Source organism: Sarcophilus harrisii, chromosome 1, assembly GCF_902635505.1.
Source record: "Sarcophilus harrisii chromosome 1, mSarHar1.11, whole genome shotgun sequence".
In the NCBI taxonomy this organism is placed as follows: Eukaryota; Metazoa; Chordata; class Mammalia; order Dasyuromorphia; family Dasyuridae; genus Sarcophilus; species Sarcophilus harrisii.
The window spans coordinates 315,684,345-315,710,468 of NC_045426.1; the positions used below are offsets into that span (position 1 = coordinate 315,684,345).

General features: G+C 41.7%; 1 protein-coding gene across 11 annotated transcripts in view; it reads right to left on the bottom strand.

Annotated features, from left to right (window-relative positions):
- LOC100918963 (protein unc-13 homolog B) overlaps positions 1–26,124 on the bottom strand; it is a 327,802-nt gene that overhangs the window by 35,523 nt on the left and 266,155 nt on the right. For 4 of the 11 annotated variants that reach the window (XM_012543050.3, XM_031945394.1, XM_031945395.1 and 1 more), the window contains 4 exons: positions 8,157–8,203; positions 4,586–4,664; positions 1,909–1,983; positions 1,435–1,654 (listed from right to left, as the gene is read on the bottom strand). In XM_012543050.3, the coding sequence (XP_012398504.1) occupies positions 1,435–1,654; positions 1,909–1,983; positions 4,586–4,664; positions 8,157–8,203 (421 nt within the window). Of the gene's footprint in view, positions 1–1,434; positions 1,655–1,908; positions 1,984–2,778; positions 2,785–4,585; positions 4,665–8,156; positions 8,204–12,347; positions 12,371–18,240; positions 20,796–26,124 lie in introns of all 11 variants that reach the window. The other 7 variants (XM_031945396.1, XM_031945393.1, XM_031945391.1 and 4 more) reach the window with 3 other exon arrangements.

A 26,124-nucleotide genomic window follows, 5' to 3' on the forward strand; every position in this document is an offset into this window, starting at 1 on the left:
ATTTTTATCACTTACCTGTTTTAAGTGTTACTAGCAATAAAAAACCTTAGAAATTCACAAAGGACTGATGCTTGCAGAAGAGACAAGAAAGCAAGCAAGAAGCTGAAAAAAAAAATGCCATTCTGCCATGGAGGAAAGAAAGCACTGATTACAGGATCCTAGGATTAGAGCTATCATGGAACTCAATCTATTCCAAATACCTCTTTTCAGAAAGAGAGGCAGACAGATAGATAGAGAAGCCCCACAGATACTTAAGTGATTTATCCAGAGTCACATTAGTAGAGAGCAGAGCTGAGCTAGGTGACATAGAGGATGGAGCACCAACCCTAAAGTCAGGAGGACGTGAGTTCAAATCTGATCTCAGACACTTAACATTTTATGGCTGTGTGACCCTGGGCAAGTCACTTAACCCCAATTGCCTCAGGAAAAAAAGAAAGAGAAAAAAAAAAAGACCTCCGAGAGGCACCATGCCCAGTCTCTCAGAGATTCTCTCAACCTAATCCCATTACATTTATCTGTTCCAGTACTACAGAATGTGCCTGGTGCTTTACACTGTCAAAAGAGCTCTCTGTACCTTATTTATCATCGTCAGGCATCTTCATTATGAAAAAAGAAAATGACCTCATGTTGGCCTTGAAAGTGAGAAGGGAAGCATCCCAAACTATCCAGTTCTTGCTCTTGCTCATACCCAGTGAGTATGGAATAAGAAAGGAAACACCATCACCTTCAACATTTCTTTCTACATGAATTCTCTGCTTTTCCTTTTCTCAGCTCCAGCACTTTTCTTGAATATACATCTAACAAAATTACATTTCCAATTATTGATTTAGAAAGTCTAGAGCACAAAAGAGTATATTTTCTCCTGACCTTGGTCTTTTCAAAATTTCTACGTCTGTCTTTCCTGTCTGGGAGATCCCACTGATGAATTAGAGTAACTACCACTTTTCCTGGCTCTTGGGACTGGGTTGTGGGAGGTATGCCATGAGTACCCTTTCATGATAGTCATTCTTCTTCCTCCTTGGTGATTATGCTGGGTTGAGCTTAGAGAAGCAATTTGGGAAGTGATGGCAGTGAAGTATGAACATGTCTCACAGATCCATATTCCTCTGCTCATCCTCTCCCCACCACAAATGGAACCCCCAAAATCCAAGCAAGCCAAGGTGAATGTTTCCAAGGGACTCCTAAGAGAGCATTTAAAGCAGCCATTAGACACACTCTCTCAAATCTGCCTCCAGAGGTCCTGATGCAAGAACTTCAGAGCAAATGGGCCTAGAATAACCATCCCAGAGTACCCTCTTGGCCATAGTACCAGGAAAAACCACATTGCTAAAAGAGCTGCTATGGAGGATGCTGTCCGTCCAGACCTGTCAGTCCTTTTTCTCCATCACTTTCAGCCCGCCCCCCATCCGAGTGGGCCCAGGCAGCAGCACTCACTTTGCAGGCAGTCAGCATTGAGCAGATCCTGGCACTTTTCATGGCACTTCACACCACACTCAGTGCAGCGCATGCCCTGCCGAGCAATGCCCCACAGAAGGCCTTCACATTCATAGCAGTAGGTGGGTGTAGTGGCTGTCCACACTTCAAAATTGTGAGGAGTGGTGCAGGAGATAGGGTAGATCAAGGCTTGCAAGGTTTTCTTGTACACGTGAGATTTCTGAAAAACACATATCAAGCCATACCCCATAACAGTTGACTTTAAGTCTAGGCAGGGAAATCCTAAAGCAAAGATTTTTTTTTTTTTAATTTTATAACTAACCAAAGTCTCAAGAGAAATTGTCCTTCCCTTCAGACTCAGCAAAGGAGCTACTAGTGATTATGTCATTGGTCTGAGCTTGGCCTGGCTAGTCTAGTACAGACCCAGAACCCAGAACAGAAATGTAGTTCAACATGAAGTCATCTAATACTTACCAGTTCTTCATCTTTGAGGGAGGTCCGCGTAGCTAATGCAGATGTGATTCCTGCCTTTCTGGACTGGACCAGTGACTGTAAAGAGAGAAGACCATCAACCTTGCCAAAGGCTGATAAAGTTGGAGTAGATATAGGGAACCACACTACCAGCTTGGACCTTTCAAACTCTGTTCCCAATACAGGCTTTTCCTGTCATTCACTACATCTACATCCCAGTGAATAGGACCCCAAGCTAAGGCTCCTGCTAACTGCCCCTTGTCTCAGCTTCTTAGGGAGACTATACCCTAACAAATCACAAGCGCCTGAGAAGTACATCATCCAAAGGGCTTCATTTCCCCTCCCAGCTCTAATATGTTCCCCCCTTCATGGCTACCAAGAGCTAAAGCTGCACATGGAAAGTCTGAGGAGAAGGGGAAGGGGAGGGCATAACAGCAGTAGTAGGTACTTCAGAACAGAGATGAGGTTCAGAGAGGTGGTGCAAAAGCATCTAAGTCTCGTGTATAAGTCACACATAGTGACCATAACTGACAACAGTGACATCCATACCCCCTCAGAAGCTTTACTTACTCTTCTCAGCTTTGGTACCAATCCCTAGGACCCAAATCCCCACAAACATGATAGTTTAGAAGTTCAATGGGTATTACAGAAGGCAACCAAAAAGGTGAATGACAGCTGCTCTTGCAGTATGGCCCAAGGCCTCATCCCCAAGGACAGCCACCTGCCCTGCAAAGAGCTGGCTTATATCAATGAAATGGCGGCTACAGGCACACTTAACAATATCAAACCAAAACAAGAGGAAGGGTTGGGAAAGGATACACAATGGTATAGTCTAGGGAGTCTAAGGAAGAAAAGAACTCTGAATACACTCACCATGGCCTGTTGAGAGGAGAGCAGAGAAAGAAACAATAGGATATTAATTCCCATAACCCAAGTAGAATTTGCCATTGACCTGCTGTCCAAAAATCCCTTCTGCCTTCAGACAAGCCTGTCTCAAACTAGACTTGTATCATCTGTGCTAAGACAGACTTCTGCAGAATAAAGAACTAAAGGTACTGATCTCACAGTGTCTGAGGTTCTTGGCTAAGACAGGAAAAGGACCCAATTCTGTACCCAGAAAATCAGGGTCAGAAGGGAGGAAAGGAAAGCCCATGTATGTAGAATAAGGGACAGAAGAACCAAGGACGATTGTGCAGGCTAAATGTAGTGGCCAGAGCACTTCTTGCAGGTCTTTTGTAGAAGCTTTCCACTCAATCCCTGGGACAGACACAATAGGGGCAAAGACTCTTAATTCCTGAGAAGGGAAAAAAGTACCCTTCAAGGAGGGAGGGGCCTTTAGGCAAACCCTGTCCACTAATAGCTGGTGACTGAGCAGTAGGAGAACCAGGCTTGAAGGCATAACTAAAAGAAAGAAGAAAGGAAGTCATCTGGACAAGGAGCTTAGTGATTTCACAATAGACACATGGTTGGTTCTGTTCACCATCTTATAAAGCAGACAAAGTTTTAACTCCTCAGTCCAACAGGAAATATACTGCTGGTCTGGGCAGTCATAGGGACCAGAGATCTCCATCCCACGTCACCTAGAAATAACACCCAAGAAGAAAGGTACAGAGAGAGGAAAAGAGAAAAAAATTACAGAGGAGTTAATTGATTATTAGCAGAAGGCAGGAAAGAACCTGCTGTGAGATGCTGGGAGAGAAGTAACAGGGTATGGCATATATCTCTAGAGGAAGCAGAGTGTAGTAGAAGGAAATCTGGATGTGTCCTTACTGTGTGATCTTAAAAGCAAGGCACCCAATCATCAAAGCCTAGATGGCAATGGAATTCTAGACCCAGAAGCTCGCCTGAAAGGCATGTCAGAGATATATGGTAGGAAGTGGGGAAGAAAAAAGGGGTCGTAGCGGAAAGGGTCTAATCATCCTGGAGACCGTGGGAAGAGGGTTGGCCTTGTGTAGTACAATGGAAGAGATTAGCAGGGATCCTCTGACCTTTCAGTTTCAGGACCAATTCCCTCAAAAACCTATGTTTTAGAGGAAATCTAATAGTGTGAGAGATTTTACTACTCCAAAAAAGAAACTAACCCATCAACTGTGCAAATCTTCAAGATCTGTGTCTTGATAGACAGTTGAAGGGTAAACGTCATTCAGTAAACGTCATTCAGTAGAATCAAGGAGTCTTACATAAGGCCTAGAAAGCACAGAGGCTAATCCCTTAGTATCCAGCCCAAATGTATTCCAAAGGTAGATCCTGACCAAGGAAGACAGTTGAGAATATAACTCCTGAGAATGCACAGAGGCCACAGGCTCCTTTGAGGTCAGCTATTGGCTCCTTCTTAGGTGTGCTCCCAGAAAAAACTAGGGGTGTCACTGAGACCACACTGAGGATCCAACCTTGATGGATCCCATTTTACATGTGTCCCAGAAAGACATGGAAGCCATGTACTGAGGTTCCTTCTCGAAATATGTTTTTGGGAAGGGTTAAGGTCCAATTAGGCCAGTATTTTCCAGAAAGGCTATTTAGCATCTGCTCAAGAAAGAATTATTAGAAAACTGTCAACAAGTCATTGCTGTGAAGTCAGTCATCATAGTGAGTCCAAGTGACCAGCACATGTCAGATTCTGCAATGAGACATCCCTTATACCATGGTCCTCTTTCTGAGAACAGGCCTAAACAACTCTTACCAAGTCGCTGACGAGGGGAAGTGGTTTCTTTTTGCGTAGGTCTGGCATGCTGTCAATGCCATAGAGTCCACCAGCTGACCTAGGAGAAGACAGACAGAAATTCAGAACAACATTCCCCTGACGCAAGGAAGTTCCACTGCCCAATGGCCTTCAGTAGAGCTGGCAAAGTGAGATAACAACACAGATCCTCAGAGGTGGAAGGAGCACAGAGATCCTCCAGCCCAACTTCCCAGCTCATGGAGAAGGAGGTATGCTTGACAGCGGTCATTCAGCCTCAAGCTCTACATCCACAATAGGAAGATAATTATCTCCCAAGACAGACCGTCCTAGATGTGCAATGGAAAGGACAGATGGCTTTAGAAATTTGATTCTGAATATTGTGCTGAATAGTTTCCTCTCTTGTAGACTATGTTTACTACCTGTCTCTTTCAGCTTGACTGTGAGAGCCATACAGCAAAGACTGTACTTTTCTCCTTTTTTTTTTTAAATTCTCCACCAAGCCTAGTAAGTGATTAGACACATGAGTCCATTCAGTAGTGGGACTCAGTGTATATTTGTTAACTTATTCATCAAGAGGGCTCTTGGATCTATAGCTTCTAGCTAGTGACAGACTCACAACAGAAATAAGCTCCTGAGTGGTCCTCTCCAGCAATGAGATGAACCAAATCAGTTCCAATAGAGCAGTAATGAATTGAACCAGCTACAGCCAGCAAAAGAACTCTGGGAGATGATTATGAAGCACTACATAGAATTCTCAATCCCTCTATTTTTGTCCGCCTGCATTTTTTGATTTCCTTCACAGGCTAATTGTACACTATTTCAAAGTCCAACTCTTTTTATACAGTAAAATAACTGTTAGGACATGTATACATATATTGTATTTAATTTATACTTTAACATGTGTATTGGTCAACCTGCCATGGGGGAGGGAGGGGATGAGGGGAAAGAGGGGAAAAATTGGAACAAAAGGTTTGGCAATTGTCAATGCTGTAAAATTACCCATGCATATATCTTGTAAATAAAAAGCTATAATTAAAAAAAAAAGAAAAAAGAAAGAAGTTCCTGACAGCCACAATTTCAAACCATAAGACTCCATAGTCAATTCTTAAGGATAGATCACAGGCACTGCCCCCTAACTCAACACCTGATTAAAAGATATGGTTTGGACCTTTTTAGGAAATGAATCTTAAGAAATTTTATAATGTGATTTAACTCTCTCCACATTCCTGACATTCCTGGAAGAAAAAAGGCAATCCAGTCATGTCTGCCTTTCTGAGAAACACTTCCAAATCAAGACAACCATGGGACAAGGCAGCCCCTGTGGTAGGAGCCAGAACCTAAGCATGTGCAGACTAACATTGCGGATCAGCACTTCTAATACACCTCAGCTCCTTGCATATAACCTTCCATGGTACTCATGATGCAATTTTACTTCAGCTTTGGAGGTTCGTGACTCTCGAAGAGTCACCACTCACATAAGGCAGCTAGGCACTGGGAACCGTCCTAGGGAATAGATTGGCAATGAGCCTTGGGAACAGAGAGACAGCTGAAAAACAAGTTCTTCAAGGGGCAATACAAGATAATTCATCTAGGACATAGATCTACTCACAAAGGACAATCCACAGTAGTGTTTCAATGTTTCAAGTAATTGTAATTCTGATGAAGTAGGAACATTATCTACTTGGCAGATAGTCTTTTTGAATTGCTATTGCCAAAAATTCACTATCAGGCAGCTAAGCTAAAGTTTAGAGTGTTAAGACACCTTAAACTTAGCAAGGCTGATCCTAAGACAACAGACATAGGCCAACAATGGATCCATCATCAAAACATTTCCAGATTAATGGGATGTACCAGAGTTTGTGGTTCCACTGACACAGTTTTATTAAAAGGCTCACCTTTATTCCCACTGTTAGACTATGAGACAGCATCAAAGTCAGATTTTAGTGGAGTGAAACTATGAGGAGGGGGAAAAGAAAAGCAGAGAAGAAGGTAGAGAAGGAAGGATAAAAAAGAAGAGGAAAGAAAGAAAGGAAGGTAGAAGCAATAAGAGAAGGAAGGAGAGAGAAAAAAAGAGAGAGGAAGGGAACTAAAAGGCCATCAATTCCAACTTCTTCATTTTATAGATAATGGTTAAATGACTTGTCCAAGGACACCAAGATAGTGATTACGTGAGGCAGATTTTGAACCCAGGTCTTCTTTATTCCAAGTCCAAAGTTCTACGCACTAAACCATTCTGCCTCTGAATTTGTTGCTATTTGTTCTTGGTAGTTAAAACGAACAATAATCACTATTAAATCAGAACTAGTCCCTTGACATCAGGACGCTGGGACCCTGGAAGGAGAAGTACTATAGATCAAAGTCAGAAGGAACCTTAAAGCACCATCCTGCCCAACTTCTTTTTCATAGTTGAAGATCCTGAGGTTAGGAAGGCTGTGACATAGGTAGTAAGGATCAAAGACAGGGAAAAGATGGGGAATATAAGATTAAAGTAAGGAATTTTAGAGTGTCTAATTTAGAGAAGAAAGGGCTAAGGAGGAATTTAGTAGCTTTTTTTTTAAGGGATACTGAGAGTTTGGATAAGAGGAAGCTTAATCACTTACTTGGTTGTAAGTAAGAGGGAAAAAAAAAAGAAAGATTCTTTGGGAAATAAGGAAAAATTTACTACCAAGCAGAGACATTACAGAAATAGGATACAAAATGAGATGTGTTTGTCTGTATACACAAATACAGCCATTGACTGATCTGTTATGCTTGATTATGCATATTTGTTACAAGAAATTTTTCTTTTTTTTTTTCTAATGAAGTGAGGATGAAGAGAAAAATAGACTGTTATTCAATTTTAAAAAGCAAGACGAGGGGATACTCTAGATATGCAATGCTGCCTGTACTTTCATATGAGGTCACTGTATTATTAATTTAATTTGTTTTATTTTGTTACAAAAGACTTCTGAAGTAAAAGCAATCCATAAATGTTTATAACAAAACAAAACAAAATTAAATATCAATAAGACCTTTTATTTTTAAAAATTTTTATTAAAATCTATAAGGAAAGTAAAATACAAGCAGATGGACAGTCACTAAAGAAAATCTGCCTAGTGATGTTCCAGAAAAGAGGAGATGATCCTAGTGGTGATCCGAGTGGCTTAATCATCTAATTGTTTCAAAGATCAAGGTATGATCAGATTTTCCATGAGTTCTTTCAGTTTAAGGATCTAAGGACTATTTCCAGCAAAGAATACCACATGAAGCTAAGGTCTTTTTTCTCTCTGGGATTCCTATGGCCTTGGCCCCAAGACTGTCTTATCTTGACTTTGTGGTAAGTAACACTGATTTGGAAGCTATCTTTTTGGTTGACAGTAATCAAAAAGAAAGTGCTTCTAAATGAAACTTTTTTTCTGACTCCATTCTTCTACCTTCTGTATTACTTACTGCTATGATAGCAGGGGTCAGAAATAAAGAAAAGTCATGGGAACCAATCTATAGAGCTCTCTTTTCTGCCTCCTAAAAAAATAGACAAAAAAAAAATCTTTGGAAAGGACTGTAGGAAAATGCTGTCCCAGGAAGCACTTACCCGCTGGGGAGCCACAGCTGCCTAGAGGGATCATCATCATCAGGAGCCTTCAGAAAAGAAAAGGAAAATTAAGTTAGATCCTAAGGAAAGTCAAAGCCTTAGATATAACTTAGGCTGGGAGTATGACAGGTGGAGGGAGACTCGGGAATCTGTTCTTATGGAATATAGTTCATGCAACTTGCAATGCACAAACATATGGACAACAGAAACACACAGGCATAGCCACTGGCAATGGTGTGCCTGGTTCTAACAACTCTACCCCAAAAATATCTCTGTCTGATGCCAGGAAAGACAGGTTGTAATGACATGGACCATGGATAGCTACTCATTGGATTCCTCAGCAGAGATTTTTAAGAGTCTGCTCAGTGCATCTGTTCTTTAGGGAAAAAAAATGTTTTCACTCTTCCCTCCTATACCCCACATTTGCAAAAGATTCTTGCTTTATTTAGGATAAGAACATCCCTAAGTGGTTCTCACGCAAAGATAGGGAAGACGTTTACAGATGAAGGCTCATCTCAGCCTGAAGACAAAGACCCACCATAATTTTAAGGTCTAAGATAACTAAAGCTTCAATTAACAACTACCTTAGGCTCCTCCCTTTGAGCAAAGGTTGATCAGGAGCTGTCCTCATACACCTCCCAGGGAAAGCCCAAGTGGCTCTGCTGAAAACCAGTCATAGTGGTGATGCTGGCAAGGGGAATGCGGGAAAATCAGGTCTTGAACAGAGACACAAACAGCCACTTAGCCACAGATATTCAAGTCATCAAATCTGCTCTCAGCAGAATAAAATCATGTGCATAGTTGGCTTTCAGTGGAAGATAAATGCCTATGAACCTTCCCAGGGACAAGACAGGAAACAGGAGAGCCAAACAATTTTATAAACAGTTTTATAGCTTGAGAATTAAAATCATTCAAATTTAGTGGAAAAGAGAATATAGTTGAGTGAGCCCACCAGGAACAAATAAGGGATCGGAGGGTATCAAATCCAGGGTTACCTCTTGACATGTTAAAACAATGATGTTTGGGAGAGAGGGGATTGTTGACTCCAACAAAGCTACAGTAAGAGACTAGAATGAAGACTGGAATCTGGGTCAGCAGTGCCACTGGCATCAGCTGAGGGGAACAAGCAGAAGCAGCCCTCTCTCTGCTATGTGCAAAGTGAAGCCAAAAGAGAGCCTGAATGTATCTCCTCAAAAACCTTCCTTCACACTTCTGGAGGGAGGGTCTCACGTGTGCTACTACAACTGGGAAGTTTTGTATTTCTCCCTTATCCCCTGAAAACAAGTTACCATAAGTAGGTCACCCCTGAAGCAATGACTGATGGGAATATCCAGGCATCCCAGAGCTCAGAACCATTCTCTGTCCTTTCTCAAAGGAAAGGAGGACTTTCCCCTTATCTCCTCCCTCAGTCCTGGTCTTGCTCAGCAAACACAGCTACCTTTCTCCACTCCTAGAGGTGGGCAGGATCACCACTTGGGGAGGATTGGTCATTCTGCTAGCCAGCTTGTTTCTGATCCATCTGCTTCCCCGGGCTAAGCTGGGGCTCAGAGGCATGACTACATCATATACACACATGTATACACCTCCCACCATACCAGATGATTTTATTCTTCACTAAAGAGATCTGTTACCAGAGATTCCCAAATAGACATAAAGTCTATTTGGGAAAGTCAAGTCCCAGAGAAAAACAGGTTGGAGGGGACAAAAGGCAAGAATTTATTTGTCAATGCCAGACTGATGTTTTCTCTACCACCCAATAATTGTAACTTTTATCAGGAGCTGGGGCTACTGAGAAAGTCAATGGGGAAAATGACCTGAAAAAACAAATTTCCTGACTCACAAACAGAATATATATATATATATATATATATATATATATATATATATATATATATATATATATAAATGGTCTGGGGGGGTCCATATAATGGGCAAGAGTCTGTAGAGCTGAGAGCTTGATAGGAGGCTCTGGGACCAAAGCCTGAAGTGGAAGGGGTTGGCCCTAAGACTACCTAGAAATGTGAGGGACATATAGCTAAGAGCTCAGCAGGGGTCTAGGACCACCTCACATAGGGGATGGGGATGAAGAAGATGAAAATGGAGGATGCAGCATAAATAAGAGTTCAGCAGAGGGTCCTATGTCCACCTCTCCAAGACTCAAGGTTTGCAAACTGTACTATATTGAAGAATCTGAGTTCAATTCAGGCAAAAAACTTCCATCTCCCTTAAGAGTGGATCTTAGAAATCAAGATCAGGATCAGCTTCTTCTAAAGCAAAAGGGTCCCAAAGAATGGGACTATCCAGTGTCATAGTGCTACAACTCCTTTTCTTCCCTGGGTTGCAGTGAGCAGCTTCCTTGCCGCCTACTCCTAGCCTTCCAAAGGATAGATCCTTTGAGGCCACAAGAAAATCTATCAACAATTTCAGAATAGAACAGGGCAGCCAGAGCCCCAAAGGCAGGGCAAGCAGGGAGAATTAATTAAAGGGTCAGCTCCAATCAGGGGCTAAGATTTAAGGCCCAAATATTCATTGAACTGATTTAGGTTCCCCTTAAGCTCCTACCAAGGAATGGCTTGTCTTAACTTGAATGTATCCCACCTTCAGCACATTTATTGCCTTCTCAAAGCCATTGATTAACACCCAGCCTTGGGCAATAAACTCTGAAAACCCACCTCCCCTTCAAGGTTTCTAAGCCCTGGCCAAGACTCAGACTAGGACTTGAGAACAACCTGATACCATCATACACATTTCAGGCATTACATTAAAGCTTCTAAGGAGGATCAGCAGCAACTGATTAGCATCAGTCTTTAAACCAGCATCGTTTTCCCTGACGATTCAACTAAATCTTGCAGTGAGATGCTGAGAGTAGAAGCTTCAAAGAAAACAAGAAAGGAACAGCTAAAAAAGCACTTGGAAAAAGTTAACACGTGAAGAATCAAAACAAACACTTCAAACTGTTAAGAGTCTGCTAGTCTGGGTGAAAAATATGTTCCAGAATCTCCAAGTCTCTTGAGCAAATCAAAGGCAAACATTTTACTATGGGAGCCAACATCAGAACTAAGTACCAGGACCTACAGTTCCTACCCTTTCTCTCACAGCCATAGCCTGCTCCAAAGGAGTCTAGCTTCAAGATCAATGCAGGCTTTTGGATTCTCTCTGGCAATTAAAATATATGTGAAATATCACTCTAATGGACAAGATGAGGAGAGAACAGAGGCACACACAAAGCTGCGTAGTTTTGATTATGAGTACACTGAAAGTAAGTGAAGGATTCGAGGCTTTTTTCAAAAGTCAAGAAAGAATGATGGGCAAAGTGTAAAAATGGGTGCCCTGTTTTTGATAATTATGTCCCATTTATGTTATGGTCCACCTAACGCTTTGAGAAATAATTAAAGCATATTGACTTTTGACAAAATAAATAACACTAAGAGTAGAATTTTCTGGCATTGCAAATCTGTGCATTTATAAAAATAAATATTTAAAATCAAGAATCTTTGTGGTGTACCCAAGAAAGTTGTTCACCTTATCTACTTTTAGTCCTGGTTCTAGTTAGGATACACCCCTAGATGAAAATTTTCCAAAAAGAAGTAATGGGAAAGTTATGGTTCATTGGAAGGAGGAGAAATTTAAACTAAGTTTAAAAAAAAGATAGCAATATTTTTTTTATTAAAAGAAGCAATAGAAGAAGTAGCTCCAGCAGTCCCTAAAGGTTCTCAAGCCTGTATTACTGGTAGACTGATCTTAAATTCAAATCTATCTTCAGACATTTACTAGATGTACTCTGAGCAAGTCAGTTAACCTCTACCTCAGTTTCCTCAAATGAAAAATAGGAATAACAACAGTACCTACCTCAAAATGTTGTTATGAGGATCAAATGAGATATTTGTAAGTACCTATCACGCATAAAGAGGCACTATAGAAATGTGTATTCCCTTCCTTTGCCCCATATAAGATAGACAGCTCAAAGGAAACTTAAGTTCCTTAGCCCCTGCACTAAATAGATTTTTATTTTCTACCCAGGTTTCCCCCCAAAACTAAACATGCTGAATGCAGGAAGGACACAAGGCATCTGAAGGCACAGAACATGCACACACACACACCACTTTTGGGGAGAGAACACAAAGTGTCTACAGGCATAAGCATGCACAGAGCATGCACACCCCACTAGGGCAAAGAACCATGAGACATGACCTGAAGGGCTTGTTGCCTTCCTTCTGTAAGGGGAAAAGAAAGAAGATAAAAAGAGAAAAGAAGAGATTAAATTTATGTACATCAGTGAGACATTAAACAGGCTGCCAATTCTCCAAGAAGCTCAGCAATGGGATAGTTGGGCCCTGGGGAGCTGGGAAGGGAAAGGAAAGGAGAGTAGTTTAAAAATCTGGACTGATCTCCTGAGTTCATCACATGCCCTTGTTGGCTGTTGGCTGGGCTCTCCCAGGGACAAAGACAAAAAAAAGGCCTTCTCTTGAAAGAATAAAAATCTTGTGTTCATTTCCCTTCTCCATGTGTTTACTCCACCAGACCCATTGCTACCCAGCAGAAAAGTGTTCAGAGCAGAATCATAACTTTTTCAGGGGCCATACAACCTCATTCTAGATGTAGCCCAACTAAACTCTTAGGCTGAATCCTTTGCCTGACAGGAAACAAGAGCCATACATAGATTTTTACCCTCATGTCCCAGTTGGGGCCTTGACAATTCAACTAAGAAGCTCTAGGCCCTCGGGTTGAGTTTGCTAAAAATAAAATAAAATAAAATAAAATAACCAGCTCAGTTCCTATTAAAAAGTGTCTTCTACCTATTTAAAGAACAAATAATAACCTCATCATATAATCACGCAGAATGTTCCATCCCATTCCTCCCTCCCCCAGCTTGTCCAAATTCTACCCAACCTTCAGGGCCCATCCCAGATCCCATCTCTTCCATGAAGTTTTCTCTAACTATTCAGGCTCACACAGATCTCTTGTTTTCTCTGAACTACTATTACATTCAGTCAGTTCTCACAGTTCGACAGGTAATTGTCCTCCATTTGTTTCCTAGGTGTGAGTGTGGTCACCTCAGCTAAATTTTCTCCTGTGAAGCCTCCCTGGAAAGATACCTACTTCCCAATCAACAGCCAGTGGGAAAGCATGAGTTTCAGAAGCCACATTCATGGAAGAGCTGATGTGTCACTTTGGGAAGCAGGGCCTATTTGTTTCATGTTCTTCCCCCCTTGCTCCTGTTCCCGTGAGGCAGATGAAGATAGGGCCTGTTCTGCTCCCTTCTCAAGAGAAGCTCAAACTTTCTGCCTCAGAGCTCCGAAACAAGACAAGCTCTTCAGCAGTATCCAGGCCAACTCCACCCCAAGGACAAGTTAGCTTCACTCAGGGCCTGGGCCCTCCTACTTTCTAATTTGTTTCTTCAAGAAACATCACTACAATTGTTGTCCTGGGACAACAGAGGCATTCAACATCAGGAGGCCAGACCACGGGCCACCTGAAGACATCAGAGTCAGTGACGACAATTTCCCCAATTCCCCTCCCTCCACTGTCAGTAAAGTGGATGATCAAATATGCCTCAGTGCAATACCTAGTTTTCCAGCTCTAGAGAGTGAACAGGAAAGAGTATGGTAAGGGGATCCTGAAGCAATATAGCTCAGAGGGTAAAAACCTAGTTAGTCTGACTACTATCAGGCACAGATACTTTTCTCTATACCAAATTCTTGGTCAAAGAGAGGTTCTTTCCGGGTTCTTCCCCAAGGGCCTAATGAGAATTGCCCTTCTTTTTCCCTTCAGGAAGTCCATCCAAGTTTCTCTCCTCTCTCCCTCCTCTCTCTGTCTACATCTCTCCCTCCTCTGCCCCCTTCTCTTTTTCTCTCTCTCCCTCCTCTTCCTCTCTTCCTTCTCTCTCTCTATTCTCCCCTTCTTCTACCCTAGCCCCTTCTCTCATCTTCCTCTTTCTCTTCTCCTCTCCACCAGCTCTCCCTTTCCTCTCCCATTATTCTCTCCTTTTTATCCCCTCTTTCCCCGCTCCTCTCCTCCACTGCTCCCCTTTCTCCTCCCTCTCCCTCTTCCTTTCTTTCTTTTTCCCTCTCCTCCTTCTCTCTTTCTCCCTCTCCTTCTCCCCCTCTCCCTCTCCTTTTTCCCTCCCTCCTCACTCTCTCCTCTTTTCCCTTCCCCCTCCCCCCATGTACAGATACAGTCAACTGGAATATCTAGTGAATATTCACATCTATGGTACCTGCCTCCCTCTTTCTTGTGCCTTACTATAACAGTAGTGCATTTAGACAATCTATTGGAATACTTTGGTCTAACACTCTAGAGTTGCCTCACAACAATGTGCCATCCAGAACCAGCTGGCTGTTTGGATGGAGTTGGAATTCAGACAGCTAAAAAAAAAAAAAAGGTGCCTCCAGGTCAAAATACAAACCTGGCAATAGCAGCTGGGATTTATCAAGCAAGACTTTATGTAAGAGATGACATCTGATTGGATTTTGAAGAATGGCTAAGATTTTGATATCATCCTTCCCACTCTGCTGCGGGCCCTGTGAAGGGTTTTAAATATCAAACCACGTAGTTTGGACTCATTAAGTGGACAGTAAGGAAGCACTGAAGGCAATTAAGCAATAGGGGAATAATAGTATTACTTTGTAATACATTAATAATACATTAGAAACACTAGTGTAGTGGTGGTATGAAGGTTTAATTGTCTCACTTAAAGCTGATAGCAAAGGAATGAAGCATATGTTATTCTCATGAATTCAATTTTGAAGAAATTATGTTTGTCATGAATCTGTATCCTGCTTGAAGCCCCCTCATTTCATGAGATATAAACTACTCCCTTCTCTAGGCCAGCTGCTTCACCATGGGCAATTCTATAGATACTAATGGGACAAAGGAGCAGGTCAGAATCTGGGCAGAGTTAGCTTTGCAGATGAGACAAGTTTCTGTTGACAAGCCTCTGATCTATAGAAGGGGTAGTCTGATAAAGAAGGGAAAATTCGTCCCTGGAGTCTACCATTGATATTAAAGTCAAATTCTTTGAAAAGTCTAATCATCAGCCAAAGAAAGTGGTTTTGGTATTTTTGGCTAAGTTTATTTTATAAAAATCAACATTGTGCATCCCAGCTCATTCATAATTGGGAAGAAACATAGTATGTGATTCTCCCTGTCTTACTCTCCAATAGGACTGCAGTGCCATCTTTCTCAGGGCAGGAGGTGGGGGGAGAGGATAATAGATATCAACCCTCTCTTTTGTTTTTCAAGTAATTAGAGATGAGAAAGAAGCAGCACATTACCTCTTCTTCTTGCTATTAACCTCTATTCTCCTGTACTCCAAACCCATTCCATAGGAACAGTTTTTCCCAGGACCAATTAAACCTTTGAGATGAACCTACTGAAAGAACTTTATAAAGCAATCAAATTGCTCTTGTACTTACTTATGCCTTTATCTCCACTGTCACTGACACTTGCCCAAATCTGGGTCCTCATTATCTCACGCCCTACCTATTTCCAATTCAGTTTCTTCTCTCCTCTAATTCATGATGCAGATCATTAGATTAATCACCATATTAATCTGTTTACAATACAGTTTTCTTCAGATAGCTGGCCAAAGACTTCAAAGCTACCTGTAGAAACAAGTTTAAATTCTTCAGCCTAAGACCAATGGTCTTTCATAATCTGACCTCATAATCAATTAACATTAAGTTTCAGGCAGCAAGCTAAATTCTGGGCATGCAGAGACAAAAGTAAATAGTTTTCCTATCCCTGGGAAGCTAAAATTCTTATGGGGGAAACAATCGAGATCCATCAGCTAGGAGGACTAGGAAAGACTTCAGGTAGAAGATGATGTTTGAATTAAGTCCAGAAGTAAAACTGTGGTAAACAACAGTGCAAAAGTATGATGACAAAGGGAGCTACAATGCTCTGTGTATGGAACAGTGAGGGCACCAGAAGGGATAGTTGAACTGTAAAGTATAAGAAGAGTCTTAGAAGAAGAATGGAAAAGTAGAAAGGATAAGGGAAGGTGGGACAAGAAAGGACAAGATGTGAAGAGATTTAAATGTCAAACTGAGGTCTTTATCTAGTGCTACAGGCATCAGGGAGCCACTGGAGTTTATTAAACAGGCCTGCCTAGTCCCTCAAAACACTCTCCTTTTGTTCTATTAAGATCATGTTTGTTTGTTTGTTTTTAAAAAATTCGTGCTGTTCCTCTTACTTCAAATTTCTGCTTTCTCCTATACAAATTCTGCTTTTTCTTCTTTCTGAGAAGTCTTTTTTCACTATTCTAAGCTTCACTGATCTTTCATTTCTATGAGCTCCTACCATATTTATAGTCACAAAATCAAGGAATTTTAAAATTGGAAGAGACTTTAAGGATTTATATCAACTCCAATCCCTCAACCTCCAATCTTATTGGCAAATAATGACTTCAGACCCAGAGAAGTTAACTAATTTAACCTGAATGATAGACTAAATATATATCATATAATTTAGCACAAAAGTATAATCATCTTAACATAATCATCTGTACCCTCCATGTAGGCTGAACTAGTGTGGTATACCTATTTATTTATATGTTACAACCCCCATTAAAAAGGTCCTTGAAAATAAGGACTGATTTTGCCCTTTTTTTGTATCCTCAGATCTTAGTAAATTTTCTGGCATCCAGGAAACACTCAGTAAATCTTGACAGAGTAATTGATATTGTTCACTGTTGTTTCATGTGGGAGTCCTGTCTCCCCAGTAAGACTCTTAAGACTTTTGAGGAGAAGATCTATATCGTCTTTTTCCTTCACAACTCTTCACACCAGCCCACTATAATCTTAAAAGCACTGTCACATTTGAAAACTAGTTCCTACCTCCTCAGCAAAGACTTGGGACCCCATACCATAACCTCCCCATCAACAAATAAAAACCAGCCAATTCTATTCATTTTAACATTATCTCAGCAAAATTCTACAGTTATATCTGTATCTATATAGCTATATGCTATATCCCAAAGCATCTTGAGCCTAATGTGGTAGCTATCTTCACAAAGCTACTTCTGTATTCTAACTGATGGCCCAGAAGAATGGTGCTTTGTCAATCTGGCTATGATTCCCTAAAAGGAATAAATATGTTTAAAAAGTACTTATTCTGATCTCTATAGCAGTGACTAAACAAAAATGGAAAACTGACCTTTTGTCCTGTCATTGCTGGACAAAATATTTTTTCTGAATTACTGTTCTTGAAGTCTTTTTTCTATGTCACTCATCCTCATTTTCCTAGCCAGAAAATCTCATATAATGCCTTAAACCATTTAGTAAGCCCAAACCACATCATGTCAGGGACTAGGAGAATAGGAAGTGGAAAAGAAGGAATTATGAATGACACTCCACTTTTTGTATTACTATTTGAAGACTGTACTTCAGATCTATTTCATGGCCAACTTTTCTAGACAGGAAACAATTTCTAGCCATGTCTTCATTTTAGCTAAATTATATTACAACCACACAATGTGATGTCCTATTGTAACAAGAGTTCTAAACAACTCTGTATTTGATAACTAAAGAACAAATACAAACAAGAGCAAACAGTGGCTACAGAGACTGCCTCCAAGTCAGGAGGATTTAGGTCTGTTTAGAACATGTATTGGTTTGTGTGGGCCTGGGCAAGTCACTAAGACATCTCAGTGCTTTATACTTCAGCTTCTTAAACTGTGATTCCTGACCCTATAAGAGATCTCATAACTGAATGTGGGGATCCAAAATTATGATTTATTACTAGTAACTGTTTAATTTGCATGCCTACTTTATATACCTATATACCTGGGTTCATGTAAAAATTTCTTGGGCAAAAAGAAAAAATTTAATAAGCCCTATTCTAGATGATTCTAACTGAAGAGAAGATCCCTACTTGAGTTCCCAAACTTGGGAGCCCCCTATACCTACAAAATCACAGGTGTACTGTGATGTACTATCCCTGACCCATTTGATTTTTGCATGTATATTTACAACAGGACTGAGACAAGTCCACCCACCCCTGTGCTTTTTCAAATGTCCAGTACTGGCCAAAGGAAAATCCTGGACAATCAGCCAAGGACTTATTCACCATAGACTTAATGTACCTGAATATATTTCTTCAGCTGAAAGACAATTTGCCTCCTGAACTAATTCCTGTAAAAGTTTCTTCTGCGTTAGTCTCTTTTCTCTCAGTACATTTTTGAAGTTGTTGATGCACTTGTTGAGGTATATAGTCTCTGCACACACTTGCTCTAGGCTCAATTTTCCATCTTTGGGTTCCTGAGGCCTTGAATAAGTCTCATCTCCAAGGCTGCTCATGGGCTTCAGCTGTCCTAGAGAGACATCCAAATCAGAACATGGCAATGAACAAGAGAGCAGAGAATCATTGGAAGCAGGAGAAAGGCTTCTATGGTCCAAATGGGCTTGTTCTTTACGTCTGGAAACAATCAGTTCACTGGTGGCAGCCTCACTAGCCAAGCTCTCACTTCCCCTACTTGAGGGGCTTTCTACTAAGTAGTCTCTGTCTCCTGGGCTCAACATCTGCAGTGGCCCATCACTGTCATCAGTTTGGGAGCCACTCTCATTGCTCTCCAGGCCTTCAGGACTGAAGGAATCACTGCTCTCCAGCTTCTGAAATACTCCTTGAAGAGCTGATTTGAATTGATGAATTGCTTTTCCTAATTTATTTGTATAAAACTTCACATCCGTGCCATCTTCATCTTCCTGTGAGGCATCCAAAACATATGAGGAGCTATCCAAAGCATCCCTAAGGACCTGCACAGCAGTCTCCTCTTCCTCATTTAAGTTAATATGAACCATGTCTTTGAAAGCCTCAGGTCCAATGGTCACTTCATCCATTGTGTCTTCATGACTTAGAGTCATCAGCCTTCTGGACTCATCTGTTAAAAGTGAATTTAATTGCTCTCGGCTCAGAATCTCAAGTCCGGTTCCACAACCCAGCAGTTGGCCCTTCTCTGCTCTGGTACCCTCAAGAGATGGACAGTGGTTGGCTTTCTCTTTAATGCTATGGACAACTTGTTTTGCTTCTGTGCACAAAACTCCTTCACAAGGGTGCTGTGGAAACTCCTGTGCTTTCCCAGAATCTTCCTCCGTGGGGATGGACTCTAAGACAGAGCCCTTTTTCTCCTGCAAAACAGATGAAAGGGCCTCCCTCTGTGGTCTAGTCTGGTTTCCATGGTTGCAAAAGACCATTTGGGCTGCTTTCCCAACTTCTTCCAAAGGCTCGGCCACCATACTGTTTCTTTTTGCTGGGGTAACCTTGGATGGAAAACAAAGCTTTTGGCCCTGGGAATCCCCACTTTGATTCTGAGCTCTGACCCAGTCAGCATCTGTTTTTTGTGCCTTGTCCCTTTTATTGGCATGTAGAACCCCTTCATCAAGGCTCAAAGAGCGCCAGGGATGATCCTGCAACCCTCGCTGAAACAATGAAATGGAGTCCATCTGAGGGCTCCAACCTTTCGACCAGCTGGGCTCTTCCTGTGTTGCAATCTGGACCCCTACACTTTGTAAGAGAATCGATTTTTGCAAAATGAAGTCTCTCTGCTCAGGATGTACAAGCCTGACAATCATGGGCCGGGGATCATGGGCCTTGCCCACAGCCACATTGGCCCGGTGAGCATCCCTGATATACTTGCTACACTGGATGCCATTAACACAAAGGTGCTTGGCCAGGAAGCTATTTACAAGCTCTGTTGTGTTTTCCCCATCTTGCTCAGGAAGGCCATAAAAATACAAGGTAGGCTCCTCCCTGAGCCTTTCCAGATGGGACTCCTTGGTTTTCCCCATCATACATGCCTTGGCTGTAGAGGGATTGCCACCCACCTGTAATCCCTCAATCTCACTCAGCACTGAATCCACACAGCTGGATACCTCATCCACAGAGCCTTTGACCAAACTCAGGTGTTGCTGAAGCTCAGCAATCTCCATTTGGAGGCGGCTGATCCCTTGTAGCTCTTTCACAATGTAGTCTACCACGTCTCCAGAAGGTTCTGGCTGCTTCTTGGGGCTATCACCTTTGGATGGAGAGGGCTTGTTTCTTTCTTTTTCAGGGAGTTCCTGCTGACTAGTGCCAGGGCTCCCAGAGGAGATGTCCTGAAAGTCAGGCTTTGAGGTGCCAAGCTGCCTCTTACCCAACTGGGCTTCATCTAAGCCAGGGCCACTGGATTGCCCCGAGCAATCACTGCAAGTCATGTCTGCCTTCTCACTCTTAACTGTGACCACTTGGTCACAACAAGTAGACAGCAAAGTCCTATCCTGAGAAGAGATCTCAATAGGGTTTGAGGGCTTATTCCTGGTATCACAATTGATCACAGCTGACCCTGAATCAGCTGAAGAAAGCCCTGACGAAGTATTTGGGTTTACAGAGCTTTTCTCTTGAGGTTCCTGCAACAATCTCTTCATTTTCTCCCTCAGGATCTGAGGGTTTTTTTGCTTCTTCCCCTTCTTTCTGGCCAGGATGCTTCCTAGAGAGTTTTTTGGAAAGGCAATGCCACGTCCTGATCTTTTCAATCTATTCCTAGCAAACATCATTGGCTGCTGCAGTGGGCCTGGAGCATCATGCCGCCCAAGAGAGACATGTGTCTAACTCTCAAGTCCAACATATGCCTTTGGATCCCAATTTGACTTCCTTATCAGGTAACTATTAAGAGAGGAAAAACAGTGTGCTAAGGTAAAAAAAAAAATGAAGAAGAAACAAGAGTAAAATAAAATATAACAGTAAAAACCCAGATAAAGTCTATAAAATTGTCTTTATCTCTTTGGATTCCTGCTGCAGTTCTGACCTGTCAGTAGATTCTAGCTAAGAATGTTGGGCCTATAACTCTCAATCCTTGGTCTTCACTGCAGTTTTTAATGTCAAACAAAAAGCAAATTCTGTGATACAGGTAAGTCTTCTAGGACTCCTCTCCTTTTGGGGAGCAAAATTTCCTACAACCTGCAAAAACAAAGTAATTCTAAGAGATGGGGGAAGGAAATCATATAGTAAAAAGTGAAATTACATAAAATTAGAGAACTAAAGACTAACTAAAGAATGAATAAATGAATGAATGGATTGAATGAATGAATATGCAATACATCAACACCAAGAAGCTCAAATTACAGTTATCAAAATATATTTTAATGATATTGTTCAAATATATAAACAAAAAAATGACACAAAATGAGACAACACACTTGAATCCAAACAGGGTGACTATTCTAGGTTGTATGTGCTGGAAAACTGAAGTGAATCTTTGAATCCCTAAGTCTTCATCAGAATTCCCAGTTAAAAAAAAAAAACAAAAATGTCAGTAGTTCAGTCATCATCAACCAACACATAGCCCATCTTTATAACATAGGCTGATAAAAGATTTCAGGTTAGGTAAAAAGGAACTTTTTGCACTTTGTTACACTCATGATTCAGTCAAGTCATAGCTTTAGCTATTGCACAGGAAACTTCCTCCATTCTAGATAACTATGTGACCTATGTGCCTTGAAAACCTTGAAGACCTAGATAACTATTAACTGTTATTGATGAGGTTGACTACTAAAGCATCCCTGGAATCTACCCTACAGATAGGAACAGTTTAGAGTGAGGTTAACTTTTTGTAAAAAGCCCAAACTCCTCAGCTGGTTCTCTCTAGGGACTTGCTTTGTTGCACGCTGGACTTTAACAAGGATTCCACTTTAAAGAAATTATTTCCAAATAGAAAGAGAAAGTTATAAACCCCCCAGAAACAAAAGAAGATATAGGAAAGGATCTGAGAATCTAGGAGATGCCCCAGAGCTTCCATCAATACATGCTCCCTCAGTGACACAGAAATGGATGGATGGGCATCAGTCTTGACAGGGAGAGGGAGGACAAAGTGTACTCAGAACTTTTTCTGGCATGGTGGCAAGTGCTCCTCAATCTTTTCCTCCAGCCAAGGACAGCACTGATCCTACTATGAGTCTAGTTCTTTCCTTATTGCTGGCAGGGAGGAGCCTAATCTAATGCTGCTGCAAATGTGACAGATGTAGCCTCCCAGGATGTGGCTGGACACTCCAGCTAGCCAGGCACTTATTCGAGGGACTAAAATATAACTAGGATTCTGTCTCCTTTGTGCAGCTTAACAGTTCCTGAGAGACTGAATCTGCCCTGTTTTCCTCACTGTGGCACGATGGAAAGAGAGAGCTGAGCTTGGAGCTAAGAAGACCCTTCAGGTCTTACAGAAGAACCCTTTTCTAGAGTCGGGGGGAGTTAACATGACCTAGTCTCATGTATCTAGAATTATAGTCTGTAGATTAAGTGTAGGTTAGCCACAAGCACCTGAATGAGAATATCAGCCCAAAGCTGGGCCTTTACACTAAGAAATTACTTTGTCACGTCTAGAGCAGACCCACCATTTAACATAAGTGGAAACTAAGCCCCAAAAGGACAGGTTGACTTGCTCAATGTCACATGGCTAATAAGTGACAGAGAAAGGAGTAGAACCCAGGTTTCCCTATTCCTAACCTGGTTATCAATCTTTCCCCACACTACTGCTTTTAGCCATGGGTCATTCTTAGGCATTTCTGACGTTTCATGAGCCCTTTTGGTGTTTTCTTGGCAGCATCTCTGCAGCGGTTTGCCATTGCCCTCTCCAGCTCATTTTAACAGATGAGAAAACTGGGATAAACAGGGTTAAATGACGTGCTCAGGGTCATACAGCTAGCTTCGGGTCTGGGCCACATTTAAACTCAGAAAGATGGACCTTCCTGCTTGCAGCCCGGTACTCTGTGCACTATGGCGCCACCTAGCTGCCATTTTATCCCACATGATAGGGAAGCCAATCAATTCCCAGCTCCCTTTAACAAAGAAGGAATCTTAACGCAGGGTCCATTAATTTTTTTGACTGCCAAAAGAGTCCACGACACAGAAAAGGTGAAGAGCCCCTGCTCTCTTAACTCCCAGCTAATGTTATATTTCCATGTCTGGAATCAAAGAGCAAGCCACAAATGACTTCAGAGCATCAGGTTCTGCTATTTTACTGTTGCTGGATCCAAACGCCATCAAGTATATGCCAACACAACAGCTTTCCCTGGTGCTGGTTGAGGATTGTTTCCCCCCATCGTTGAAACTACAGCTCCCTAGGGCTTAGGGCAGGACTGAGGTTTGGAACACACAGAGACCCAATAACTACCTGCATCTCCCTCCCCTTTTACTGTCTCGAGGCTTCATTCCTCAGTCACTGTCACCCTTCTATCTGCACCCTCTTTGAGACCTGGCTCTGGGTTTCTCCATGAGTACCATGGACGAGCCCTTTCCCAGAAGAAACCTTTAGGGTCTGGAGAGTGCTGGGTCGGCTCGGTCAGCAGCATCTCTTTGGGCAGCTAAGAGGCACTAGAGGCTAGAGCACTGGATCCAGAGTCAGGAAGATGGCAAAACTTGCCTCAGATACTTAACTAGCTCTGTGATTCTAGGCAAGTCACAGAACCTCTTTGCATCCTAATTTCCTTATCTGAAAAAAGGGTAATAATACCACCTACCTAGCAAGATTGTGGTGAGGGTCAACTAAGGTGTTATATGAAAAGATCTTTGGAAACCTCGAAGTACACTATGATTATGGAAAGGGGGGAGAGAAAGAGGGGAGAAAGAGAAGAAAGAGGGGAGAGAAGGAGGGATAGAGAGAGGGAGGTAGGAAGAAGAGAAGGACAATCCTACTCAAAATTAAGGAGGAACAGAGAGCTTCTAGTGTTCATTTTGTAAATCCTCCCTATATTAGAAAACATTTGCTAGCTATTTTATAGCTATCTATTTATTCTCCCTGAACTTCTTCTGATAAGGTATTTGACAAGAATAGTTGGTACGAAAACCCCAGTCAAAAGTACACAAATCAGGAGCTAGCTGTTGGTGTAGTGGATAGAGTACCCATCCTGGCTGTGTGACCCTGGGCAAGTCACTTAACCCCAATTGCCTCAGCAAAAAAAAAAAAAAAAAATGTTCACAGATTAAAAATGAAGATCAAGATGGTTCCAAATACCAGTGACATACATTACAAAGTTTAGCATCTGGGAAAGCTAAGGCCCAGAAACTGATAGACAACATGAGATCCCTGATGGTCTTTACTGATTCTAACCTTGATAAGCAGGTTGATCAGGACCTCAGTGGGGATTCATGTAACTCTATGCCAGTCTTTGCTGTAATCTATAATCAGACTTAAATATCTCACCAAATCATCCCATTGTCTAAATAGCTATTTCAGACTTTGCTTTAATTCTGGAGGTTAAAATCTACCCAAACCAACTGAGTATCTGTACAATGCAAGTACCAGAAGGGTTGCAGCAGGCCAGGAAAGCTTTACCCCAACTGCTGGCACCCCTTGTGAAAATGCAGGAGCAGAGCCATTCAAAGGTGCTGCAGGTAGTTTTCTTATCACCCCTTACATCAATACAGAATAGTTGCCTGGTTTCTCACACTGGAGAAAAGCAGAAAATTTCCAGCCAGGGCTGTCATAGCAACCTGTTTCCTGCCCCCTCCTAGGACAATCACCCATTTCCAGAGAATCTTTCAAAAAGTTCCCCAAAAAAGCTACTAACATGGCCTGAGCAGAACCAAAGGTGAGCTCAGAGGTTCACAGATCATACAATCAGAGCCATAGAGCTAGAAGAGATTTCAGAGGCCACCTAGTCCAATCTTTTCATTTTTCAGAGGAGGAAGCTAAGGCCAAAACTCCTTCCACTGTTCCATAATGTTAGTCAAATCCAGAAAAATCTCCCTTTATAGAATTAGCTGTGCATGGCAAAGCCAGGGTAATTAATGATTTGTTAATCCCTCTTTCTAAAGGTATTCATAGAACAATACCCCCTCACCTCTTTAATCCCCCAACTGCTTTAGAGACTTTATGCATCTACCAAAATACTGAAATGCATCTTTGAATCTTTGAATAAGAACATTATAGAGACTCAAACAGAGAAAAGTGATCAACTTTAAGCAAAAAGGGTTAATCTACCCACTTTTCCTATACTTTGGAACCAACCTAGGATGGAGAAGGGAACAGTTGAAACTGACAGGTTCTAATAAAGGGCGGCTAATTCCCTTCCTACCTCTACCAACATACCTTCCATAATCTATAAGAATGGACTGCCTGAAGACCACACTATTGACAAAGGGACCCCAAAACTCTCTGAACTCTTGAATCCTCCTTTGTGTGACCCACCCCAAGGAACCAAGATAAGTGGTTTTGAGCCAACACTAAGGGTAGAAAATCTTGGAATTGAATACTTCAACTAGTCCCACCAAAATAAACCATTATGAAGGAGATCAAGTGAATCCTTAGATCCTTCCCACTTTGAGCCTATTTTCTCCTCATCTGGGCAACCAATGTTCTCATGCTATCTCCCCACCCTCCCAACAGTTCTCATGCTAATTTCCTTCCTGCTCTCCTCCCATCAATTTATATAGTCAACTTCTTTAAGGGACCCAAGATTCGTATCCCATTTTCTCCTCCATACTTGAGGCACAGGCAGGGACAGAAACATAATTAATACTATAGCATTAGAATTTGAAGATATCTTGGCGACCATTTAGTTCAAGCCCCTCATTTTACAGAGTAGGAAATTGATATATACATAGGGAAAGAGAGAGAGGGAGTAATTTCTCCACAATCACAATGAGTCACTGGCAGCAAAAATATTCAAACCCAAGTTAATTCCACTATACCATGATGCCTTCCAAACTGAATGTTTACTTCTAGACAAAAAGCTTCTTCCTTCCCTCTCCCCAATTTTCTTTCCTTCCTCTTCTTTCGTTCTTTCCTAAGATCATAACTAGACACTAATTAGACTGAGGCCCCAAAGCATTCTAGGATATTTGCTTTTCTTTCCTTACTGTCTTCTCTCTTCTCCAGCCTTCCCTAGTAACCAAAAAAGGAAGTAAAGATGGCAGAGAATTAGGGAATGTCTTGGATGTCTCTTTGGCATGCTCATGTTGGTATGACAACATTGTCATTTTTTTTTTTTTTGCTGTAGTC